Source organism: Dromaius novaehollandiae, unplaced genomic scaffold (assembly GCF_036370855.1).
Source record: "Dromaius novaehollandiae isolate bDroNov1 unplaced genomic scaffold, bDroNov1.hap1 HAP1_SCAFFOLD_30, whole genome shotgun sequence".
Lineage (NCBI taxonomy): Eukaryota > Metazoa > Chordata > Aves > Casuariiformes > Dromaiidae > Dromaius > Dromaius novaehollandiae.
This window is the reverse complement of record NW_026991333.1, coordinates 4729021-4744049: the sequence shown is the minus strand read 5'-3', so window position 1 is coordinate 4744049 and position 15029 is coordinate 4729021. Positions and strand designations below refer to the sequence as shown.

General features: G+C 48.5%; 2 protein-coding genes across 2 annotated transcripts in view; both read left to right on the top strand.

Annotated features, from left to right (window-relative positions):
• LOC135325828 (PIN2/TERF1-interacting telomerase inhibitor 1-like) overlaps window positions 1–14767 on the top strand; it is a 205911-nt gene extending 191144 nt beyond the window's left edge. Inside the window, exons 5-6 of the mRNA XM_064503806.1 lie at window positions 10771–10860; window positions 14631–14767. Of these exons, the coding sequence (XP_064359876.1) occupies window positions 10771–10860; window positions 14631–14767 (227 nt within the window). The remainder of the gene's footprint in view (window positions 1–10770; window positions 10861–14630) is intronic.
• LOC135325812 (olfactory receptor 11A1-like) lies at window positions 5787–6764 on the top strand. The gene has a single exon (XM_064503791.1). It carries the CDS (start codon window positions 5787–5789, stop codon window positions 6762–6764), a length of 978 nt encoding a protein of 325 aa, XP_064359861.1.
• Window positions 14768–15029: the final 262 nt, after the last annotated feature.

The window sequence follows — 15029 nt, the reverse complement described above, 5'->3', positions numbered from 1 at the left end:
AGGGGTGATGTGGGGGCCTAATGGACTCGGGTTTGGGAGAAGAAATGGGGGATGGTTGTGAAGGGCCCAGCATGGGGGGGGGGGGCAATATTTTGTAACAGGGGAATCTGACCCATGCTCAGCATATTTGGGGGTGGTTCCTGGTCTGGGTCAGAGGGGCACCGAGTATCAGCTGGGGAGAGGGGTCTGTTCAAAACTTGGCAAAATGGGAGGATGCTGTTGTGGGAGGGGGAAGGGGTCTGTGCAGCACCCAGCCAAACCCCAAAGCTCAGTCTGGGTCCCTGGGGAGTTCCCCACTTCCAGCCCTACTCTGATCTCCCTGGGGAAGCTCTGGAGCAGGTTGTGCTAGGAGTGACCTGTGCAGGGGAGTTGAAGGATGCTCTGCACCACATCAGAGTGGGGCCTGTGTTCGCTATCCCACAAAGACACCCTCTTGGACACCAGGACTATGAGCAATAATCCCAGAAGTGGCTGGAGCTATTACCCCTCCATCCTGCTTTGGCCTTGGACCCTGGGTCCTGGCTGTCGATCAGGAGGAAAGCTGTGCTCCCAGCAGGGACCTGGAAGGAGCATGAGTTTGATAACAGAGCCTCCTGACCTTCTCAGTTAGTTCACGATATGAGGTCAGTGGTGTTTGTTTGGGGATGATCTTCCCTCCAGATCTCCTTGCCTGATCCATTTCTGGGAGATCCTCTGTTCTTGCCTCTGAGCTGGAAGGTTTCTGACCACTGAACTCCTGCTGGTCTTGTCTGCGGGAGAAGAGAAGAGAGGAGGCACCAGCCCACTGAGCATGCCATAGGCACATTCCATCTCCATAGCTTGCAAGACAGAGGCTGGACAAGGAGGCAGAACCTGGGCAAGAGATTAGCTGATTCGGAGGGCTATGATGGTTGTGGATTTCCTTTCCAAAAGAGGTTGCATTTATTTATTTATTTATTTATTTATTCAAGATGAAAGGGCTCTGGCTATGGGGTGAGACATTCTTTAGGGGTGGCTGTTAGGTCAGATCATCCCAAAACATTTCCCATGGAGGTTTACTGCACTGGTGGCTTCCCCTTCCAAAGAGCATCTGGCCTTCAGGAGGTGTTAAAACTGCCTCATGTGAAATGTCTCCTCCTCCCTTAATGCGGGTGGGGGCAGCTGGCGTGGAGCTTCAATGCAAAGCAGCAGCATGCCGGGGGTGGAAGCAGGGAGAAGCTACAAAGGAGGAACTGAGAAACATGGCCCACACATGGAGGAATGGTGTCAGGAAAGCCAAAGCTGAAGCTGAGACTTTAAAAGGATGTCAAGGACGTCCGTTGACAGTAGTCAAAGGCTGAACAAGGAAAGACTGATGCCCTACTGAATGGAGTGGGTGGCGTAGTGACAGCAGACACACAGAAGGCTGAAGTACTCCGCTGTCATTAGTGACAAGGTTCAAGAAGGAGCAGTAGGACTAGCAGTGGACGAGGCCTGAGTAAGAGGTTAGTTATGAGAACTCAACTTCTAAAATCCATGGGACCCAACAGGCTAAATCCAAGCATGCTGAGGGAAGTCATCAATGTTCTTGCCAGGACTCTCTCTATCATTTTTGTGAGGCGGTGGTGAAGAGGACAGGCATACCCAATGCCCAGAAGAAAGCAAAATTTGAACCCCTCTTCAGTACAGGCCATTCTTTTAATCATTCTTCTAATACTCCAAGGAACAACAGGCTGCTCAGCCTCACTGCAGTGCCTTGGAAAATCATGGAGTGAGTCCTCTTGAAATATATTTGTGAGCACATGGAAAAGAATGTGACTGGTAATAGTCAGCATGGGTTTCCCAAGTTGAACTCTTGCCCCAACAACCTTATTACCTTCTAGGATAAAACAACTGGATCAGTGGAAGAGGGAAGACCAGTGGATGTCACTCACCTTGTCTCTAACAAGGCTTTCCACATGATCTCTCAAGTCAGGATGTGATGTCTAGATGGGTGGACAACCAGAAGAATAACACTGGTTGGGTGACTGGGCTCCCAATAGACTGTTTGATGGGTTGTACTCTACCTGGGGGCCATTAACATGTGCAGTCCCTCAGGGGTCTCTCCTGGGATCTGTCTTATTTTACATCTTGATCACTCACCTGGAGGATGTCCGCAGAACAGAACAAACTTGGTGGATACCAGTCAATATGCTCAAAGACAAGGCAGCCATCCAGAGGGACCTCCACAGTCTCAATGAACAGGTAGCATGACATCACATGAAATTCAAGAAAGACAGATGTCAGATTTTGTCTCTGAGAAGTAAAAACCCCTTGCAACAAAATATGCTGGGGCCAGATTTCAGGGAGCAGCAACAGCTGGCTGCTCCCGGAGGGATAGCATGCTGGGAGCCAAGTGGGATAGAATGGTTGACAGGACAGGGGCCCCACCAGCCGGGGCCCAGCCCCACCATACCTGAGCAAGACGAGCAAGGCAGACCTGGAGATCACAGCCAGGTTCAACCAAGACTCCATACCATCAGGCAAATTCTTGGTGACGAGGAGGGTCCAAGGTCAAGCTGGGAACACAAGTCAGCAAATCAGGATCAGGTCCAGTGACAGTAACCAAGGTCAGACAAAGCCCCGTAATTGCAGGGCAGTCACAGAGAGATGAGGTAGGTCCAAGGTCAACTCAGAAAGTCAGGCCGCGAGTCAGACTCCGGATCAACAGGATCCGTGGTCAGGAACAGGCACAGCTGTAATACAGCTGCAGACAGGCACACTTGCAACCTAACTCAAGATGGGACAGAAGATGAAGGCCTGAGCTTAGATGGGACTCCTGGACTGTGGGCAGGGGCGTGTGTGCAGGCGTCTGGTGAGTCTAGTCAGGACCATGAAAGCCTGTTAGTGCAACCAGGGCTCTGTCAACAGACTGGCCTGGAGCAACTATGCAGAAAAGGCCCTGGAGGTGCTGATGCATGGACAAGTGAGCGTGAGCCAGCAGCGTGCCCTGGCAGCGAGGAAGGCCAACAGCCTCCTAGGCTGAATGCGCAGGAGCACAGCCAGGAGATGGAGGGAAGTGATCACCCCCCATTACTCAGTGCACTCAGATCACATCTAGAGTGCCATGACCAGTGCTGGGTCCCAAATAAAGGAAAGACAATGACAAAGTGGAGTGAGTTCAGTAGAGGAGCATCAAGGGGGCTGTAGCACTTCCCTGTGAGGAAAGGCGATGGAATGGGGGTTTTTTCAGCCTGGAGAAGAGATGGCTTTGGAGAGGGGGGAAAATAACATCATCCATCCAGTGCCTACAAAGTAGCTGTTAAGAAGACAGAGCCAGGCTCTTCACAGCAGTGCAAGTTTGGAGGATGAGAGACAGTGGGCATAAGGTAAAACAGGAGACATTCAGACTGGATGAATGGAGAAACTGCTTCCCCATGAGACAGTCGAGCATTGGAAGAGGTTGCCCGGGGAAGCTGCGTAGTCTCCATCCTTGGAGCTTTTCAGGGCCCAATGGATAAAGCCTGAGCACCTTGATCCGACCTAACCTGACTGGAGCTGGACTAGAGTCCTCCTGAAGTCCTCCCAAAACAGAGTTATTCTTTGATCCTTTGACACATATCTCGAGGGCTATTTATAATGCTTTTGGATATTTGAGAAAGATCGAGTGGCGGGAGAGGTAACACAGAGCTTTGAGGTGATTCTCAGCCTTCCCAAAAGGCTGCTGGAGGCCAGAGACATACTACAAGATCTAAGCTACATGGCCTTCCCATGCACAGAAGAAGGCATCCCATGTGCCAGCACTCCTGAATGGATGAGGATGGAACACGTTGAGATGTTACACGCGCACCTTCGTGTTTAAATTCAAATGACTTTTCCTCTCATGAAAAACAATCCTCCCCCTGACATTCATGTCTCCTGTCCTTAGCAGCTACAGCAATAAAGTCTTTGTCCACTGTGCCACCCTTTCCTACATTTCCATCCAGGGCAGAGGCCGAGGAGACAGCATCTCATCACATGCAAGTCCAACAGGGCCAAGAGGACTCATGCCTGGTGGCATCTATTGGTGCCACAACAGCAGCCAAGGAGGCCCCTGGAAATGCCTGTGGCTCGGCCTCTTCCTCCCCACTGACCACCAGGGGAGGCTGGAGGGACCAGCTCGGGCAATCAGGGCTCTCTAAACCTGAGAGGGTCAGTGAATGCACAGCTGTCTGCAGGGAGGTGAGGGGAATCCCATTCATGGGCTCACTACTGACTTTGCATCATGACTTTGGGGGAGTCCTGATGATTTCTCTGCCTCAGTTTCCTTTTCAAAGGAGCATGTCCCACACTTGGAGTGACCAGAGTTATGGGGAAAGCTGTATGCCAGAAGTGTTTACAAAGTTCTCACCAGCTCAGAGGTTTCAGTCTCCTTTGAGAGCCAATTATGCATTGCTCACTCTCTGCAGACCCTGGGGAGAGACGAGCTGCAGCAGGAGCCTTCAGAGACTCGTTAGTGCTATAAACCCCAGGACACTCTGGAGAGCAGGGGGCATTTGGGTGCTGCTGGACGTGCACCACAGGAGCTGCCAGAAGAAGACACCAAAGGCAGAGCAGTGCCTGAGCCCTGGGTCATGGCTTGCAGAGAGCTCAGGGGAGAGAAGGATGTGGTGGGAAGAGGCAGAGGGTGACACCCCGACCTTGGTCGTCATTGCCCGGCACCATCAGTGCAGAGATCGTCACCTCATCCTGAGGCCTGCAGGTTTGCGTTGTGTCTTCTGAGCCAGGTCTCTTCCTTTTCAGCTGGTGAGGCTTTGCATGCTGGCATCTTTGAGTGAGAGAGGTGACAGGCATTTCCCTTCCTGGGTGTCCTCTACTCCAGCTCCCTCTTCCCCTCCACACATTTCTTCCAATGCCCTTGTTAGCTGAGCAGAGTCCTGAAAAGCTTGCCGGGGGTGTGGAGTTAGAGTCTGTGCCTTTGCTGTCCCTGAGCCAGCCCAGAGTCCTGCCGAGGGGCGCCCACCCCTCTGCTGGGAGGTAGGATCTGGGTAGAGGGCTGTGTTCCTCAGGCAGGGACTTTCCCTGGCCGTGCACACAGGTACGTCCTGGGCACTTACCACAAACAGGAGCAGAACAATGCTCCTTCCCAATGTCATCCGCTGCTCACCACGGAAATACCCACCCCTTCTCCTAGCAGTGCTGCCCAGGGAGCCCCATGAGCACAGCTGGTGGTGCTGAGGTCCACCTGCTGAGCTGTGCCGCCAGGCAGCCCCAAAGCCCTCAGAAACCATTGCTGGGGGGAGTTATACAAGCCAAAGGGTCTTCCCTGTCCTCCTCCCTCTGCCCACCCTGCTCAAAATCTCTCTTCCTCACATCGGCTGATGAGCTCAGGCATCCACCTTCTCTCACATCTATCTCACTTTTCTCTCTAAAGCCCATTTGGAGGATGCCCGAGAATCCCCTCAGGCAGTCCCACTGCACAGCGCCGTGGATGTGAACTCCTGACCACACCATGTTAAAGGAAGTACATGGCCTGTCCCTCCCAAAACAAGTGTTTCAGAGAGCTGAGATCGGCTGTTTGGTGCGGTGCCGGTCCTCCTCCTTTGAGGAAAAAGGGCATCTGGCCCTCACATAAAGGTATTTTGCTCTCTGGTAGGGACTGAGTTTGCTCTTTGGAATAACCTCAGGTGTAGTAGAGACACTGTCACAGTCTGAGTGAATACTTTCTGAGAGAATTGCCAGAGTCCATGTTTTCTCTGACAGAAGCTTCCTTCACAGTTCTTTTATACAAGACCAAAAGAAATAAACAAATCTTCTTTCTCTTAGGTCGCCTTGCTGGCAAAAGAAAAATGAGGGACCCGGGGAGCTACATGGAGAAAGGGGAATGGGACAACTGCACATCGCCAGTGGAGATTCGCCTGCTGGGAATGGGGAATATCCCCACTCTCCAGACACCACTCTTCCTCCTCTCACTCATCATCTACTTGGTGACTGTGGTTGGGAACATCCTCATTGTTGTGGTGGTCATGGCAGACCAGCGTCTGCATACCCCCATGTACTTCTTCCTGGGCAATCTGTCCTCCTTGGAGATCTGCTACAGCTCCACCATCCTGCCCCGACTGCTGGCCAGCTTCCTGACCGGGGACAGGACCATCTCTGCTCATGGCTGTATAGTACAGTTCTACTTTTTTGCTTCTTTAGCAGGTACTGAATGTTTCCTGCTGACTGTGATGTCCTACGATCGGTACCTGGCCATATGCCAGCCCCTGCTCTATGCAAGCCTCATGGCCTGGAAGCTCTGTCTCCAGATGGCAGCTGGGTCTTGGCTAATGGGATTCCTTATCTGCACAGTAGTCACTTCTTTCCTATTGCAGTTGAAGTTCTGTGGCCCCAAGGCTATTGACCACTTCTTCTGTGATTTCACCACTTTGCTGGACCTTGCCTGCAGTGACACCCGTGCGGTTACAATAGTAAGTTTTATTCTGTGTGTCCTGGATGTAGTCTTCCCCTTCCTGTTCACTCTGGCATCCTACGTGTGCATCATAGCTGCCATCCTGAGGATCCCATCGAGTGTGGGCAGGCAGAAGGCCTTCTCCACCTGCTCCTCTCACCTCACTGTTGTCACTCTTTTCTATGGCACCCTCATCATTGTCTACCTGATGCCCAGAACAGCCCCTCTGAGGCAGCTCAACAAAGTGTTCTCCTTTTTCTATACAGTCCTCACACCCTTGGTCAATCCCCTCATCTACAGCCTGCGGAACAGGGAGGTCAGGGAGGCCCTCAGAAAAGCACTCAGGAAAGCTCTGGCTTGCACCCAGAGCTCACAGCAGTTGTGCACTCTTCTCTAAATAAAGCTAATAAAGTAGTGTTGCTACAGGTGAGAAATGTTGCAACCGTGTCATCTTTCTCTAGTGAGAGCAAATTCATCTGGGGTGAAATGCGAGCAGACAGGGAAGGAAGATCAAGACCCACAGTGCTTTCCTGACTCTGGATTCCTCAGATATAAGCCATCTCCCTCTGCTGTGAATATTTGCAGGGAAGAAGTCAGTGCCTCAGCCCGTAGCCCTCACTACTCTTCTCTCCAATGGAAATGCACATACTAGTAGAGTTGCCAAAACACATACTGGTGTCTCCTGTCATTTGTGATGGCCTCGAGTCTCCCAGACATCGCCAGGTTCCTGGGAGATAGTGAGGGGAAACAGTGAAGGGAGCTGCTGGGACCGGTGCTGCAAGTGTGCACTGTAGGCAGTCCGAAGGGAGTCTGAAAGGGCCCTCGATATCGTGCATGGGCAAGGGCACTCATGCCTGCATGCAGGGACTTCAGTGCCAGCCTGTCTGCGATTCAGCCCACGTTGAGTGCGATGGGCACATTCCGGGTGCCTCTTTTTGTGTGTGGTCTCTCCAGGGAGCCCAGCAGGTCAGCTCAGGTGGAGAAGGCTCCTGGGTCAACAAACAGCCTTCAGTGAGATGAACTGGAGCCCAAAAGCCCCACGCCTGAAACTTTGTAAAGCACTGCATTAACCTCCAAATTCAGTATTGGGGGTGGCCCTCAGAGGAGCTGTCAGTGTCTGTGGGACACCTCTCCCTGGCAGCTCGTCTGCAGGGGATCCCTTTCTATTCCATGGCCGTCAATTCAGCCGGGTCAACAAAGACAGGCCTTTGACCCTAAACAAATCTTGAAAACCCTTTGTTAGCACCTCGTCTGCCTCTCCACGTCTTCCTTCACTTTCTTATCCACGGGTGCCCACTCTCTACCCTGGAAAGCTAAAATGGGCCATTCCCTGAGGTTCAATCCTAATCTCAGCTGTGATTAACCATGACCGTGTGCTGGGATTCCATTCCAGTTTTGGAGATTTTGGAACCTGGTTACAACACAAGAGCAAAGAGGAAGGTGGCTAGCATCCATGGCCAATGGCAGGCAGCAAAGGACATGGACACCTTTGCTGGGAAAGGTGAAAGAGGGAAAAACAAAAGGATTGCCATTCTCACATCACAGGACAACATACCTGGCACCCACTCTCTGCCAGTTGCTGGGTAGCTTGTCCGTCTTTACACACAGGGCAAGGAGATTAGCACTTCCAGAGAACAACTGCTTTCCCCCTTCCTAGGAGGACATCTTGGACCAAGACGCACTCTGGTCCCAAAGTGCCTCTTGGCCTTCACTGGCCACAATGGGATGTAGAGAACCGGTTCTCTCCATGAGGTTTTGTCTCGACATTGCTGCTGCTGCTGCAAAGCCGCTGCTGCCAAGGCGCATCGGGCAATGCCGCGCCGGGGCCCCCAGGAGCCGTCTGCGAGGTAAACAGGTAAAAAGGGCGTGAAAAGGGCAGAAGGTCGTCTCTAGGGCATGGACCGCACGTACTCATTTGCCATCTGCGCATGAGCAGGAGACCCCCAGATGCCCCAGCCTGTTTCTGGAAGGTTCCGAGAGGGCGGACTGCGCATGACAGTTAATCTGCATGGGAAGTGAGGAAGCACCGCCCAGAGGTGGGGCAAGAACCTATAAAAACTGCAGACTGGGTGAATGGGGGGGTGGGGGGCTTGCTTGGGACGACTGAAGAACTCGAGCGGAGTCAGCGGAACCAGATGGGAGCTTCCCGCCTCTGCCCCCCACCTCCGCTGCCGCTGAGACTCCCAAGAGAAGAGGACCAACGGGACGCCGCTGGATCCACGGGTGGTGATATCTGTCTTTCTCTCTCTCTCTCTGTCTTCCCCTTTTCCTCTCTTTTTCCTAAACGTGTGACGCGAGACATGTCTAGTTAGTTGATTCCATTTTGCCTTAATAAATCTTAAAGCTGGTTGGCTGGTGTCGTTTTCACCTTAATTCAGTCCAAGGGCATCGCGAACTTGGTCGCTGGTCCTAAGGGGAGGGAGGTCGTCCTGAACGACTCCCTTTGGGCCGTGACCATCCCCTTCCCATTTGTAAAATGGGATAAACATGCCAGCCGTGTAGTGAGCTTTGGAATATTCATCTGTGTGAAACTTGCTATAGAAATGCCAGGGAACTTTATTGCTGTGACTGAATTGCTTTAAAAAGTGTATTAATATTCCTGCAGCACTGGCTCAGCTCGTCAGAGGTATTAGCAGTCACTAGAAGAGGCCGTGATACACCTCTTATTTGCAAACACGAGCACATTTCTATGCTCAGTAGTGAAATTCCTCCTTAAAGCACAAGGCGGTGCTGGTGCCCCTTTTGCTGTAAGAAAGAGGCGCAGGAGGGAGCCCTGCAGAAACCCATTGCTGAGTAGTATTCCCTTCAGCACAAGTGGATCAGAGAGCAGACTCAGAAGTACCTCATCTCTGGTCAGAATATTTTGCCTTGTGATGCTCACTTTCCCCATAGACCCACCCCCTTTTTTTTAAGAATTTTTCAAGCTAACTGCAGATTCTAAAACTGGATTTGCTAGTCCTTCCTTCCCTCAGTAGAGTTTAGTGTGTAAATGCAAGAGTAGATCTGAGGCTGCTTTCTGGCAGTAAACTCTCCCACTGCAGGCTGCAGATTTCATTTTTAGCTCAATGACTATCATCAAGTGGCACTACCTATCAAACCGTGGAAATCTGTAATTCCTGCATCAAAAAAGCTTGGTCTGCAGAGCATTCAGGCGTGGAATCATATGAAAAAGGTGACTCAACTTGGCCCTTAAGGTATGGGTTGATTGCCCTACCCATCCCAGCTGCTGCTGGGAGAAAAAAACATCACACCCGCATAGCTTTTTCTGGAGTCATTGAGCACAAAATCCCATAGTGCCTATTGCTTTTCAGGACAGGACCAATAAAGTAGTTCTTGTAGGACAGCAGGTACCTACTTCTAAGACTTTCTTGTAGATTAGTAGGCTCTGTGGATGCAAAGAGTTCATCTGTACCAGGACATTAATCTGCCAAGCCGCAAAAACTTGCTTTCTCTGCTGTTAAATAGACTAGACTAAATTAGACTAGTCCTCCACATGGTTTTGGTCTGCAGCAACAAGGGCTTTCCTAAGCAACTCCTGAGCAAACTTTGGGACTTAGTGAGCAGTTTAGATGCAGCCGCTCTGTTCCGGAAGTTAGGAGACATAAATAATACAGATATGGCAGTTTGTTCCAGTTGGCCTCAGGGATAGTAAAGCTCTGCCGCTGTTTAATTTCCTTACATAGATGTATTGTCGCCTTCTGATGCGACACTCTCCCGTTCGCCTGAGACGGCACGGAGGCTCCCCCTGCCTCCGGGCCAATGAGCACTGACACCAATATGAGGATGCTGCAAATGGCGTTTATTGTACGCATGTATTTGCTTATATACCTACAAGCATACTGCTATCTCTACGTCATATCCTTCCTCTTCCTTCCTCTTTCCGTGCCATCGCGAGATCTTCCGATCGCCGTTCCCTACAATGTATCATGCTACATCCAGGTGGAGGCACTTTGAGTACTGCTAGAAGTGGAAGGCCTATCTGCTGTGACTTTTTTTTCTTTCTCTATCCACTCATGTTTACTGTTTTATTTTGTATTGCCTGTTTTTTACAGCTTTCTCAGACTCTGCCAGTAGAGATGGTTTTGTAACAAACAGCACAGTAGACCCTGACCTGATTAGTCTCCGCTCACCATAGAAATGATGTTAAATCAGACTTTGCTTTGGACCTGAAGTACCTCTATCTCCCTTTTCAAATTACATTAGGTTGGAAATGGGAAGGGAAGAGAATGTGGCAAAAAAATCATGCAGTAACATGTCTCAGGCAAGACTTGCCATGCTTTCTTCAGTAATATGTTGTGATATGTTATTGAGACTTAATTCTGAGGTGGAAAGTTAAGTATACTGATGTTTGCATTCTGTGGCTAGCGTTTCTCTAATGGAGCTGGCATCTGTATTTTTTTTAGAGTCCTCAGCAAGTGATCAGAAGAAATTTAGTCTTGAAGAAAAATCCAAATCTTCCAGGAAACGTGTCCATTATATGAAGTTTGCGAAAAGTAAGAGGAATTTTGTTGCTGTTTCATAACCTCTAGCCAAGATCAGAAAAACACATAGGTCAAGATGATCCGTTACCTTCTGCAGTCTAAATTTGGCAAGTAAAATCTTAGTTTAGAAATACCCCCTGAAGCAGCCTGCTTAAAGCTATAATACGCTGTTCCTTTCTTATTTTGGGCAACTTTGGATAGCTTTAGGCTAATATTGTTGAATAAATCAATTTTTGCCTGTAGGAACCATCAGCTAAGCAGAGGAATGATAAATATTCTGGGTGATGTGTGCGTGGGCAAGCAATGAGAAGGGGGATGCAAAGCTGATAACATTTACTTGGGCATCTGTACAGCACTATCCTCTGCAATCTCCAGTAACCCCTGCTAAGAGATCATGTGGATAAGATCAGATCAGATGGATCAGATTAAACCTGCATGGAGGAAAAGGAAAGCCTTCTTACATCTACCAGATGTGAATTAGGGTGAATTAGGACAGGAATCAGTGGCCAAAAAAACCAACAGTGGAGTGTGGATGATCAGCCCTTGCTACCACAAGAAACAAAATGAAACTAAATCAAACAAGAATTCAAGCAAAAATAAGGACTATATCAAAGTGCCAAGATTTTGTGGCTAGTGGATAGTCACCTGCATGTGTCAGGTATGGCCAAAGTAGGAAGAACCATTTCAAGGCGTTCTTCCCCCTTGGTTCAAGGGGGGAGCAGGAAGCACAGCTTCAACTCCAGAGTAGGTGATAAGGCCTCAGTGTTGCCACTGCACCCATGTTTAGCCAACTAGAAGATAAGTGTGGTGGTTGCCTAGGGTCCCTTCTCCCATCTTAAAGCAGGCATATGATAGATCGCTTTCCAGAAGTGCCCGTCTTTTCCTACTGACTACAGTATGGATCTAGACAGCTGCCTTAGGCTAGATGTCTGCATTAGGACAGCTGAAATTTGGAGACCCCAGCCATCTACACTGGTTGTAGCAACACGGACAATGGTTGAGCTTTTACCCACAGGAATCCCACAGGATCTTTTACCTACCGAAGCCAAAAGCCATGAAAGGTTACACATATCTTCCTGAGAGATTCACTCTTCACCTATTCCAAGTCATTGTCTCTGAGTTGCTTTCTGCACTAAGGACCCAGAGTGTTTTATGCCAGCTTGGTTTCTGCATGTGCTCGCTGGGGCTGGAAGCATCTCCACTTGGCCAGTTCCTGATCTTTGATCTCACATAGAAAGAAAGAAGGGTGGAGGATCCACTGAGTTGAGTTTTCCCTCCAACACAGTGCTCCTGTCCCTCAGACCTCAGACATCAGTTTTTGATGTACCTCTTATAAACATTGTTATAAGCACTCTTACTTGTTAATTGACATTACCTGGCCCATTATGAAATAGCAGAATTCACTGACTGAAAGGGGAGCAAGTAATTTAAAAGAAAAAGAAGTAGAACTGAAGGATGTTCAGACTGTGGCCGAGTAGCTATTTTGTAATTAGAAATCAATGCCATTTAACTCTGCTTATGTTTAGCAGGGGTTCCTGGCTTACTGCAGTCACCTTTGGCCCTTCTTAGTTAAACGAGCTTTAAAATAGTAGAAGCGTGAAAATAACTTGCTAATTTAGTCAAACAGGTTGATCTGACTTTATAACCAACCAGACTTTGAACTAAGGAATAAAACAGTAGTCAGAAAATAATCAGGAATATCTGAGGCTGAAGGTTAAATCACAGCTCCAAGAAGAGTTTCTCAGCTAATCTCATAACTACCTAAAATACAGGCTTACAGCAGAAATGACCCTGTCCCCTGTACTACTGTTCAAAGTAGTACAGAAAGTAATTTAGTGCTTGACTCTGCAATTTCTGTCTCTTCAAGTTGTCTTTACTCAGGTAAAATGGACGAGATTCATCTCACTTCATGTCACCGACCGGAAAGTTAGACTTGACAAAGTTGTGTGAGATCTGTGGGATGAATCCCTAGCCCAAGGTGCCTGTCTTCTTCCACTAATGGTAGAGGAAGCTGATGTAAAGAGGTTAGACTAGGCACTTTAATTTTTAGACAGTGAAAGTTCAGTGGGATTTACCACTCTTTCAGCTTCTCTCCCCACTCCAAATGGCCAGGTAGGTAAATACATGATACTCAGATAGGAAAGGCTGCAGAATTACTTAGAAGGTATGTTTTATATTGAAATAAAACACCCTCATATTTTAGAAATTGCATCTGTAATCTTCGGCTAAATGAAATCCCAGCCAGAGGCTAAATGAGGTTGAATGAATATTATGAGCTCAGTGGGGATAAAGACAAACGTTTTTTCAAAGATCTTCCATCCCTGTCTCTTTCTCTTGACCCCCTCGATTTTATTCCTAACACTTTTGAGACTGTAAAAAAAAGCATGAGTTCAGCACAAGAGCAGGATGATCTTGGCTGTGCCAGCAGCCACACATCAGTCCCGTCAGACACCACATCCTCCCGTCAGGCCCAGCATCCCCACTCAGCTCTGCCTTTGCTCCTCAGCTCCTCATTGCAGCAGCTGTCCTTGTCGAAACCCACACCTCTCTCCAACGCACCTCAATCTTGGCCTGAGGAGCTCCTCAACATGTTAAACCTGCCAGTGCACTGGGTTGTAGAGGAAACTTAACAAAAACCCTGGTCAGGAAAAATGCTCTTCCTTTTAAAGAGGAAAGGCTCAAGGATTAGACACACACTTTCTCATCACGGTCTTCCTCAGTCTTGGGTTTTCATTAAATGGGAAATTTCTCTCAAAGTTTGATCAGCCGCTGGAAAAACAGCAGAAGTGTGGAGGCATGTGCTAGGTGTGCTAGGCAGTCTGTCCTCACTTTTATTTAGTTGTTCTGAAGCAAAAATAAATTTAAAAGACAAAGAGAAATTCAACTGGGGAAAAAAATCCTGTGAAAGATATACCACCTCTCTTCCCAAACTGTAAGCTTAAGAGAACCACAAGCCTAACCCCAAAAGGCTGAAAAGTCAGGACCTCCATGGAGATTTCTTTACTGCCTGTCCACAAAGTCCTCAGATACTTAGATCACAAGTTCCCAGGCTAGATCAGAAGTAGTCAAAAGCTGGTAAGACAAGTGCTTAAAACTGGACTATCTGAAGCCCTGGGAAGTTAGTCTGTGAGGCTAGTTGAGAAGGGCAAGCCTAGTTATTCTAGAAAACATTTAAGACCTCTAGCTTCTACAGTGATTTTGCCCCCTAGAACTTAATGTCTGAACTTCTCTAATGGGGCTGGGGTGGAAGAAGGACAGCAGGAATGTTGGCTCATCCTTACACAAAAGACTTTGCTGCACGACTAGCAAAAATGGCATGCAATGTCTCCATTGTGTTAGTTTTTCTAAGTCAAAAAGTAGTCATGGCAGTACAGGTGGGATTCACTTTGGTTTTAGATGTTGAAAAGCTGACTGTAAACCTGTAAGAAAATCACCCTTGGCTCCTTTTGTCGTCACTGGAGAGAAATAGGCACCTCCAGACAGCGATTCATCTCTTTTACTTCAGCTATCTCTGCTAGGATGAGTGGGTATTACTCTTCAAGAATCAAAGAGAAAGTTGAGGGTCACTATCTTGGGCTTGGAAAGTTAACTTTTCAATATCTAAGTCAGATAAAGTAAATCTTAACAATAATATTCATTCTGTCCAAACTCTTAAAAATTTGTGGATTTCTGAAATTTTCAAAGTACTGACACATTTTAATGCTGTTCTAGTCCATCTCAAAATTATTAGTCCTTCTTGAAATAACAGCTATCCTACTTCTCCTTCATTCCTCCATTTCTAGGTCCCTGTGATCTTGCCATCCAAGCACAAATGCCAAGGCATCAAAACAGTTTCACCCCAGCTATTCCTGAATTGCCTCCTTCGTGGTGCGTTCTGCAAGTCCGCTTGCTTAGCTGTGAAGTTGTTCTTCTGGGGTAGGAGCTCAGCATTTTCCTTGAGTTAATCCCATGCGGTGGGAGATTGCCAGGGCTGCACAGTCATTTGTATCTCATCTTGATTATTTCTAAAACAAAAACACCCCCCTCAATCCGCATGTGGCTTGGAATCACAGGGCATGGACGGCATCTCGCTTTGGGGATCTCGTTCATGCAAAAGGCAGATCATTTGTAATGTTAAACGCACAAACTCAATTCCCAGCTGTGGGAGCTGAACACCAGGCTGCCTGCCACAAACAAGGCTG

What these genes read in the sequence shown, in the direction of transcription:
- LOC135325812 (XM_064503791.1), top strand. Translation starts at nt 5,787, where the DNA reads ATGGAGAAAGGGGAATGGGACAACTGCACATCGCCAGTGGAGATTCGC.